The sequence below is a fragment of the Pleuronectes platessa genome, chromosome 15, assembly GCF_947347685.1.
Source record: "Pleuronectes platessa chromosome 15, fPlePla1.1, whole genome shotgun sequence".
NCBI lineage: Eukaryota > Metazoa > Chordata > Actinopteri > Pleuronectiformes > Pleuronectidae > Pleuronectes > Pleuronectes platessa.
Genome location: NC_070640.1, coordinates 14,127,799 through 14,138,263, shown reverse-complemented (window position 1 = coordinate 14,138,263; position 10,465 = coordinate 14,127,799). Strand labels below are relative to the sequence as shown.

The 10,465-nt window shown below is 41.0% G+C and overlaps 2 protein-coding genes across 2 annotated transcripts; one reads left to right on the top strand and one right to left on the bottom strand.

The window, feature by feature from the left end:
• Nucleotides 1-557: 557 nt before the first annotated feature.
• Nucleotides 558-6,585, bottom strand: taf6 (TAF6 RNA polymerase II, TATA box binding protein (TBP)-associated factor). The gene is made up of 15 exons (XM_053441687.1): nt 6,362-6,585; nt 5,152-5,309; nt 4,911-4,997; nt 4,609-4,762; nt 4,454-4,510; nt 4,240-4,359; nt 4,000-4,121; nt 3,735-3,812; nt 3,525-3,626; nt 3,255-3,437; nt 2,939-3,013; nt 2,725-2,850; nt 2,446-2,619; nt 1,780-1,971; nt 558-1,127 (listed from the first exon to the last, which is right to left on the bottom strand). Exons 2-15 carry the CDS (start codon nt 5,305-5,307, stop codon nt 837-839), a joined length of 1,917 nt encoding a protein of 638 aa, XP_053297662.1. The 5' UTR covers nt 5,308-5,309; nt 6,362-6,585; the 3' UTR covers nt 558-836.
• Nucleotides 6,586-6,811: 226 nt separating this feature from the next.
• mrps31 (mitochondrial ribosomal protein S31) lies at nt 6,812-10,012 on the top strand. The gene is made up of 7 exons (XM_053441688.1): nt 6,812-6,988; nt 7,716-8,195; nt 8,327-8,479; nt 8,601-8,744; nt 8,839-8,912; nt 9,172-9,312; nt 9,413-10,012. Exons 1-7 carry the CDS (start codon nt 6,882-6,884, stop codon nt 9,646-9,648), a joined length of 1,335 nt encoding a protein of 444 aa, XP_053297663.1. The 5' UTR covers nt 6,812-6,881; the 3' UTR covers nt 9,649-10,012.
• The last annotated feature ends 453 nt before the right edge of the window (nt 10,013-10,465 follow it).

Sequence of the window (10,465 nt, the reverse complement as noted above, 5' to 3'; positions counted from 1 at the left end):
GAGGTGACCCAACTTCTTTATTTTATCTAGAGGCTTGAATCCTGGGAATTATTTCCTCAATCAGTTTATGGAACTTGATGTTGGGAAGGATGAATGTTGGGAAGGATGAAAGGTGGAAAGAAAGTGGCGTCTAAAAAAAGTGGCCTAGTTTGCCCTGAGGGTGGCACTAGAGCTGCTTTTTCTCACCTCCTTCAACAATAAAAAATATTAATTATTTTCAAACAGCGGTTTCGAGGAAAAACAGAGGCACAGTGATTAATGAAGCATCCAAACTAGTCAGACATTTCATCAGACCATCAATGTTTGATAGACATCTACTGATATCAGACTTGAGCAGAAGGGGATTCTCGGCATGCAGTTGGTCAACATGACACATCCAGGGTATTTGTTGTTCTGACTTACTTCAGACATTTGTATTATTAACACTCATTAAACCAAAACAAGATGGTGATGACAAACATTACTAATTAGAACAGATATTATAAATTTCAGTATTCTAGGAAACATGTTTCTTAAAAATTCAAAGAGAAAGATAAAAAAACAATCAGATGAGGGAGTTCATACAAAATCTGATTTATTTTAGAGTAAAAAAGGAACATGATACCAATTTGAATATAAGCTGAAACATTACAGATCTCACAGACTGACTTTAGTTTTCATTGGGCATTAACATATTTACAATGTCTGGTCACATTTTCTCCTTCTTCAGTCAAGAGTTCAGATTTTCCCCTTCACACCCCTCCAGAGTTTACCCCTTTAAAAGTTCAGCCCAAACCGACCTCCTTGTGTGTTCAGCTGCACCGACATGGTCAAAATCTCCAATACCTAAACAAGTCTCAGTGTGGCGACTGTGTGCTCGCTCCAGGAGACTCGGACCGCTCCATCTTCATCCCAGCGTCTAGTAGGGTTGAGGAAATTGAGGTTGGGAGCACGGTGCTCTTGGGCTCCAATGAGGAAGAGGCAGATGAGGGCAGAGATACCACTATGTACTTCTGCAGAGGTCGTGAAGCTGTCAGTCCAGGGCCGCTGCCAGACTCCAGTTTTACTAAAGGCTGCAAGGCCGAGGAGGCACTGGGAACAGTGCTGGTTATTGATGAGGCTGACTGGGAAGAGCTGAGGGTGATGACCTAAATGGGACAACAAAGAGAGATGTAAATCCACACTTTGAATCTTAAAGAGAGGGGGTTCAGGAAACCCCGTCAAGTTTAAATTTGAGACCTGAGAGCTCACAGCGATTTCTGTTAATACGTAATAAAACTATACATTTCACATGTGTGCTCTCAATAGGTACCTCAGTCAAGACGGTTATGTTTGTGTCCAAGTTATCAGCATTCAACAAAGCTACTGGACGCATTAGCACAAATCTTGGTGGAATGACGCGGCAATTGGATCTTTAAAGTTGATCAAGGAATTATGATTTATTTGCTTTAAAACTGAGAGGAACACTTTCACAGATTCCCTAGGGAATAAAAAAATCTGGCACGATTAGCGAACTGATATCCATGTGTGTGAAATTTGATGCATTCTGAATGAATTTAAGGGGATTGTAGCTCCTTGGTGGAAGAATGCACACTTCTGCTCGCTATTCTAGTTTAGTTCATGCTCCTGAAACATACTAAATACCTGCCAGTATAAAACCACAGCTGTTCTGTTGATGTAGCAATTGTCCTACATTTTCATCTTGTCATCTTATCAGTGTGGGCACATGAATCCACCCTGTGGAGACTCCCTGCAGCATTGACATTTCCATTAGTGTAAAACTGAAAAGAATCAAAGTACCTGCTGAGTTGAGGCGGCGCCTGCACTGGTTGCCATGACGATATACTTTGTTGCCGGCGGTGATGGCTGCGATGGGGTCCCCGGCCGAGGGGACATCAGGGTGAGGGAACTGGGAACCTTGATGATGCTGGGAGTGCGAGATCCAGTCGAGCCACCTATCCCGCTTTGTGAGATAGACAGAGTGGGACGAGGCTGCACAGAAAAGAAATCATAATTAACTACTAAACAACTTGTACTGACGCCTAAAGGATACGATATGAAATTACATGATTGGTTTAGGATTTTAAAAGACAAATTGTTTACCCTTACATAAACAGAAGACTTAGCTGGTTAGAAGGGTTTAGAAAAGGAGAGGCGTGTTTTATTTGGCTACGACTCAAACGTGTGGCTTACATGTGGCATGAGTGAGTGTATATCGAGTTGGTTTTCCTCTAATCTCTGTATCTCCTTCAAGAATACTATAAATGTTCAGTTCCACTTTACATCAGGATCTTCTTACAACTCTTCAAACCAAACCAGGTTGTGCTTTCATTCTTTATGTATGTTTGGTTGTTTAGCAGGAAATTCACAACTGGCCTTTATTCTATTATTTTATCTTAAGCATCTTCTACATCATTTCACCTTCATTCATATTTGTTTAGAATTTCCTTATGTATTGAAATGTACCTGTGTGATTGTTAATGTGGTTCTGTTGACTTGTTGAGCTTGCAGTGCTGCTTGAGTCCTGGCTTTCATCACGTGGGAGCAAAGCATTGGTCCGAGGTAACCGTAGTCCACCCGATACTGCTCCACATTGTCGGGCTGAGGTCTGATCTTGGCAATAACACTTGCACAGTGTTTCTGCAAAAACAAAAACAAAATGTTTTAGATGAAGTGAAATGTGACAGTTTGGGTTTGAAAGTGTATCCGTGAGATGATGTTTAATTGCAGAGCTTAATTTATTACCAGTAAAAGGCTTTGAACATGGTCAGCTCCGATCTTATCAATGTTGGAGACCACTGGTCCTTCCATCACCGCTTTGATGCGAGCCCCCTCTATAGTAAGCCGAGGAAGAATCAACGTCTTTATCACCTACAGGGGACGAATTCAGGATGTTAGTGTCGATCAAAAAACAGAGACAAAATTATAAAAGACTGAGGGAAAACAGAATCACACTCACATCAGCTCCCAGCTCTGCAAGTCCAGCGATGCAGCCATAGCGTGTTGTCCACTGAGTTTTTTCATCCAACCAACTCTGGGGAAACACATCAGTATACTTTAGTCTGTGGGGTGTGGGGTTTTTTTTTTTTTTTTCAAACAAAGCTGTTTAAGTAAAGGTAACATTTAAGAAGACAAACAGTATCTGCAGCACAAGAAAAAACTATAGGTATTTGTTTATCACTCAATCATTAACATTTTAAATTATAATAGATGACACCTTAATGCTTTTCTCTATTAATAATACTTGCCTTTACTATAATATTTTGGTGACCCACCTTAGTAAAAGTCTTGGTGATGCGGGACTGGATGTTGTTGGTCGTAGTACTGAAGGTTTTACAGCTTTGGGCCATGAGACGAGCGGCGAAGTCTCGTAGAGCCCAGTGGTTGTCAACATCAGGTCGCAAACACAGCTGCTTACTCACAATACACGTCACCACAGCTGGGATGAGCTCGTGCAGCTGAAAATAAAGATAGAAAAAAATGTGTTAGAGCAAAAGTCCCTGTTGTGATGACACAAAAACAAAAATTTTGTTTTCTTCACTCACGTATTTCTCCAAATAAAGGGTGGGGTTGTCCATTAGAGCTTTGACCATCCGCATTAGATAAATCAGCAGAGCCAAGTTGTTTTGCACAACGTTAACACGAACCTTTAGGGAGAGAATGAAGTCAGTGCTTTTGGTAGAGATTTGACTGGATCATTTGTGCATAGTGAGTAGTCTTTCAGAACATTAAAATAAGTTGCAGAAGATGCTCACTCCTTCAGAAATGAATGTGCTGAATCTTGGAAGCATCTGATACAGTCCGGGATCTGTAGCAATACTCTGAAGAGCTTCCTGTATGAAACAAGAGGAAAATGATTCAAAATAAAGATGAGAAATAAGGTTAGAAAAAATATTCACATTTGCCAAAATTCTGTAATTTCACCTACAACTTTTTAGCTGCACAGGGTTGCCATTACCAAAATGAGAAAACGTATATTATCACCAAGCGTGTACAAAATAAACAACACTCAGGACTTACAGCTCTTTTAGCTTCACAGGAGCCAACACATGCTTCTGTAATCTCCTTGTAGTAGAGCTGCTGCTCCACAGACAGTTCATGAGTGCTGCGTGGCTTCAACCTTATTGAGCCCTTGTCTTTCCCTGAAAGACACAAACACGGAATGAAGAAAGAAAAAATAAACATAAAGAAAGGGAAGTAGGAAGTAATGTGGGGAGACTGAATAAAAAGTTAAATTTCAAAACAAAACAAAATACCGACCTTTGCCATCAGCAGCCGTTGCTCCCTGACCCTTGCCTTGAATCGAAGAATCATCCTCCTGCCCAGGTTTGACGACTTTGAGAGGTTCTGTCGATTCAGTCTTTTGTTGTTCTTTTGATGCTGGAATGTAGTAAATAAAAGCTGATGCTAAATTTGCCCTAGAGATAGTTTTTTCCGTGTGTTTTAAAAGAAGAACATTTAAAACAGTACTAACCTGGTGGTGGATTTTCTGGAATAGAAGGCTGCACCCCCTCAATACTTAACCAGTGAGCTATAGATCAACAGACAAGTGATGTGTGAGCATACAAAGCAAACAGTCTGAACAAGACAATACAACAGATTGGCGAGTGATACTGATTATCTGGGTACCTTTGAGAGACACATCTAGTGGAACTCTGGGGAGTGGTGTGTTTATAATGTCACTGAGGTCAACTTCCTTTTCCTCATAGAAATGAAGCTCTCTTCCACCACCACTTGCAAAGCGAAAAGGGATAAACTCTTGCGACTGGAACCCATACAGCGGCTATAACAGAGAGGGATTTATTTAGACTGCAGAAATTAAACAGAAAGCAGAGCACAAGAACCACTTCCTGTTTTTCTATCATATAACCTCAAAGAAGTGAGCAGTGCAAACGGTCTTCTGTGAGTTATATACACCAACTTTCTCTTACCTCTACATTTTTTAGTTTGAGAGCATTATCTATGTCACTGGTGGTTAATTTACGTCTCTTCCCATGATGCATGAATTTGAGAGCATCCTATGTAGAAGGTAGAAAAAAAGAAGACCACAAAGAATTCAAAAGTAAAACTCACATATCAGATAAAACACAATCCATGACATTCAAGAATGTGGTTGCTGAACAATTTACAGACCCAAAAACAAAAGGAATTTTTCAATAATTCACGATTTACCTGTGCAATTTCTTTTATTCTGTAGCTGACCTCTTCACTTAATGCTACACAGCTCTCCTCTTGCAACTGGCCCACCCCAACAGACTCTGCTATGGCCTTCATGGACTCTGTGGGCACGACGACCGTACACTGCTTCTGCCGTCGTTCCTCTGCCATGACTAAAAAAAAAGGCACACGTGTCAAACTCAACATACTGACAAATGTTAACCGACCTGATATCCTGAGGTGGGGATTTACAAGAATGAACCAAATATTTGCATAAATGTGAGGATTCACTCCTCTTTATCACATGTTTCAGTATCCTGAGTAACTTTGGGTTTTGGACTGATGGTCAAATAAAACAAGGCACTTGATTATGTTACTTAGATCTGACGTAAAATAAACATTTGCATTTTTCACTCTTAGCTGTCATTTTATACACAAAACACTTCATGTATTACAAGAAAACATATTGGCAGATTAACTGACGTGAAAATAATCAACTCTTCAATACTCCTCATAGTAGATAATCAATAAAGTATTTATCAAAAATATGATACAGGCATGCATCCATCTAGAGCAGGAAAGGACAGAAACTCAAGTTTCCATGCATGAAGGACACTGATGAGAGAAGGAGGAGGTCAATCACAAAACAGAAGGAGATACAGCTCCCACTAGCTGAGGTTGTGGGACTCGGAGACAGAGTGAGCTATTGTGGACAAATTACACGAGATCTACTCTTGTGTTCCAGGTGACGTGTAGGAAACTATTACACACAGCGTGCAACTTGATTTTATGGTTCGGTGAGACTATGAATGACTGTATCTGAACTTCCTATGAATACATGTGCGGAGTGACAATCTCTAAGTTCCGCAGTCAGCTATATAAACCAAGATCGCAGCCCTTCTTGTACAGTGTTGTATAACAACAATAAATGAGCAGTTTTAAGTGTTTTTGTAGATACTTCACGTGTGTAAACAAACACACTGAGCTGCATAGAAAGCGCGTTAACCACTCTGACGGAATAACAACACAACGCTCCATGCAAATCAACAGCTCCACAAAAGTATATGCACTCAAACGCAACAACTGCATGGCGGCAATAATTTTGGGCGTTGATCGCTGGCCTTCTGGCGACCGCACATTTGTCTAAAACGAATTTACAGTGGAATACAGTTGCTCTGCGTTAGCTTGTATGCTAACAACTTAGCTTCCGTTGACGTTTTTTTACCTGAGCGAAGTTGTCCCTCTCCTTTCTGAGTCCAACCGGGAACCGATACGAGTAAAAACAGTCAATTGTGCGATTTGCAGCAGTGGAAGTTCCGTAAAGCTGATTCTTTTCTGTGAATATCCATCTCTAAACAGAAAGAGGAAACTAATCCACGGTTTGAAGCTTGCGACCGCTCGTGAATTAGCGCTTGTATCGCATCGCCATTTTGAATCACGTACCGGTTGTGGCATCGCGAGACTACAGAGGCGGACTCGAAACCGCCTTAAGTTTATTCAACAGTTAACTATGTAAAAATGAATTAACGGCACGTGTTTTTTATAACAAAAAAACTAGGTTAAATTAAATTAAATTAACTCTAAACTCTATGAGTTATATCTAACTTCCGCCCCCGAGGAAAGTACCGAGCCTTTTGAAAGAGGGACCGCGGAACCATTGTCATCCTCGGGTTTGCCGAGGACAGTTAATGCTGTAGCAACAAGACAAACGTCAGGAGCGTGGAAGGACACAGCAGGAATCGAACATGTACAGATATTTAGTTCGGACTGTGTACGCTGCTCGAAGCTCTTCAGTGGGTGTGTGCGAGCGGAGTGTGTTTCCAGCTAAATGCGACAAGGCTGCGATATTCAGGTGAGTCTGACACGAACACACACACACACACACACACACACACACACACACACACACACACACACACACACACACACACACATACATTATTATTAACTCGTGCTTATGGCTGCTACCTACTCACCAGTGCCTGTTTTTTTAGAGAGAGACAACAGCTGACACTGGAAAGTAAACTGTTGTGTAACTGCTGCCAAACTGGAGCAGGATATTTTCAATGACATTTCTCACTGGCAGGTCGTTTCCATGGTAACCCGGATGTGAAAAAAACAGCTGTTGATATTCATGCAGCTTAACGTTTTACACATTTGACAAAAAAACAACTCTTTACCTTTTGTATGAAATTGTTCCCGTACAGGATTACAGCTACTTGTGTGTTGCTGCTGGCTTCACTCACCGATGAGTTTGTTCCAAAAAACGTTACTGTTGTAATGGGGGGGATCCTAACAGCAAATAGGCAGAGTACCGTAATGAAATTTCTCCATGTCAATTAAACATGCACAGGTCGATGATGTGTTGTTTATATGTTGCTTAAAAATAATATGAATGTAAAAAGTGTTATTATTAATATTACATAAGGAAGAAATTCAGTTTGTGAAGAATCCCTTTCAGTAGTTTTTTTCTAAGACAATACTGCCTCCACCTCAATCATAATGTCATGTTTTCATCTTGAACATTAGAATATGATCAATGTTATTTCTGACACTACTGTGTTTTGCTCTTGTCATAGGGTCGGAACTGGAGGTGGAGTCAAAACGCTCAGCACAAGTTCAGTCAGGCTCTGTGAAAAGAAAGACGATGGTGTCCTCTCTAATCAGGATGAGAAAGCAGATGCAGACCCAACAGAAACCCCAGCTTTTGCTCAGCAGAAAGCTGAAGAGGATGGAGAAGTCATCAATATGGCGGAACAAAGGGATGAGCCAGCGGTATTAAAGACGGATGATGGAAGCACCATGCAGCAGCAGGTGGATGAGAAGATTAAACAGGACGTGGCAAAGCCAGAGCAAGTAATGACTGACGCAGCTAAGAGTGGGAAGGAGAGTCTCCTTGACCTTCTCGGTGCCATGAAGGTGGAAGTTACCAATAAGAGGAGGCTCAAAAGCTTGAAAGCGCAGAAAAATTATGAGTCCACCCCCAGATCAAATCCAGCCACAATGGAAAGCACCATCAGCATGTTTCAGAAGGCTACTGAGGAGGCCTCATCACAGAGGTAAAAGAAGAGCTTGACTTGTTGTTTGTGTCTGAGTTATTTATTTTAGATTCTTCATCTTGGGATGAAATCAGAGGCTGTCGTCTCACTTCACCCACTGATTCCAGCCTCTCTGCTCTGTGTTTTCTCAGTGAGACCCTGGATCCTGAACTGCTTTCAGCTGCGTCTGCTGCAGCGTCCACTCTGCCTGACCACATCCAGGCCGAGTCTGAGCTGCTGAAGCAGCTGAGGGAGCATGAAGCTATCACAGAGGCTCAGAAGATAGGGGACTTGAGCAACCTAGGGTATGTGCACTGGAGTCCAGCGTATACATTTCCACTATGGGACTGTTGATAGAATGAATATTTGATGAAAAATAAAAAGCCTTATTCTCATGTTATAAACATTTTATTATTTTTTTCGCAGAGTAATTATCGCTGACATGAAGGTCGGAAAGAATACCAACCGCCAGAATTCTCGGCCGGCCAATCAGATCCAGTTTGATGAAGATGGGCGAGGATACACGCATGAAAGAGGAGTCACTGCTGAGCTGGACAGTGTTCGGAGAAGGTAAATATCATTATACAGCAATTAATCACGTCTTCAGATTTTTTGATGGATTGTGTTTAATGCTTTTTTTTATCATGTTAATGCTCTTCTGGAGGAGCCTGTTCAGAGGGAAAAGATTTAACTTCTTCTCACCCACTACTGACAAATCTGGAGAGGAATCTGCAGTTGGTAATAATATATTTATTACTAACTATCTGCCTATAGTGGATGATTTATTGTGTTAGTTGTGTAGATTTCTTTTGTAGTCCTTTTGACATATGTCTGTAGTGTGTTATCTCACATATATTGATTTAGTTGCGCTGTTGTCATTTGTTCCCTAGAATGAGTCTCTTCTGAGTCTTTTGTTGAAGCTTATTGTCATGGGATGTTGTCATGAAGTTTGTCTTTTAAATACATTTTATGTCACCTTGGCAAAATCTTTTTTCAGCACGGCCAACTTTGTGGGACATGGAATTTGCTCTTGGCTTGTCTCTAACAGTCAACCATACGCCCCGCAATGGGCTTGAGGAAATGATCCAGTGGACCAAAGAGGGGAAAATGTGGCAGTACCCAGTCAACAATGAGGCTGGTGAGTAATAAAAGCTGTATTTATGTTTAATATGTAGAGACAGAAAAAATGAAGTTAGTCCGAGTGCTTCACTGAAGGTGTGCTCTTGCTCTTATGTCAGGCCTGGAGGAGGAAGCTAGTGTCCCATTCCACGAGCATGTCTTCTTAGAGGAACACTTGAAGGAGGGCTTCCCCCGTCAGGGACCAGTGCGTCACTTCATGGAGCTCGTGGTGGCCGGTCTCTCCAGAAACCCCTACCTGACCGTCCTACAGAAGAGGGAACACATCTCCTGGTTCAGAGACTACTTCCATCAAAAAGAGGATGTCCTCAAGGAGGCTGAAGTTTACCTCAACTAAACCTTGGACTATTTAATATTTTTTTCACCATGAATGCAAGAACTATTTCCCCAGCAGGCTCTTTATCTCCCCAGACTATCTTCACTCGTACAGTTTAACAATTCCAGTATAAACCTGGTATGATTTCTTGACTCTTTCAGGTGGCTTGTTAGAGTGGACTGGTATAACATCTGTGTCATAGTGTCAACCATTGTACAGTAACTGTTTCTCAAATGGTGATCAGACCATAGAACCAATCTTAAATGATTTCACCATTGACTTGACACAGGATGGAGGAAAACTGTTTAGGAAGAATGTGAAATGTTGCTGATGATGAAGTGCTTGTACAAAGTATGCAACAATATAAAGCAGCCAAGATACAGCACATGGATTTTCTCCAATTTCATTTGCCCACATCTACCACTGATCATGTGTTCACACTGTATTTACATACTAATACACAGCAGCTAACAGATCTTAATTAGTCACTCGTGTGGTGATATATTAAAACTTTCAGCATCTGGGATACCAAACTTGTTACAGAAGTCATTGTAAGTAGTCTGTCAGTGCAGCACTTTTTGTATTAGTGAAAATGTGATCATACTACTTTATTTTAAAAGTGATTATAAAAGCTTTAGTTTTGGATAAGGTCCTGTTTACAGACAAGGTTGCATAAAAAAAACAATAGACTACAAGTTCGATTGATGGATAAGGATCTTCACACTCAAAGAAAATAGGATTCATGAAAAATATTTTTCTATTCTTTTAGTGTCAGAGGTAACGCAAACAGCTGGGACCATGATTGATGGTGTTTTTCCAGGCAGGCTGTGAAAAACGT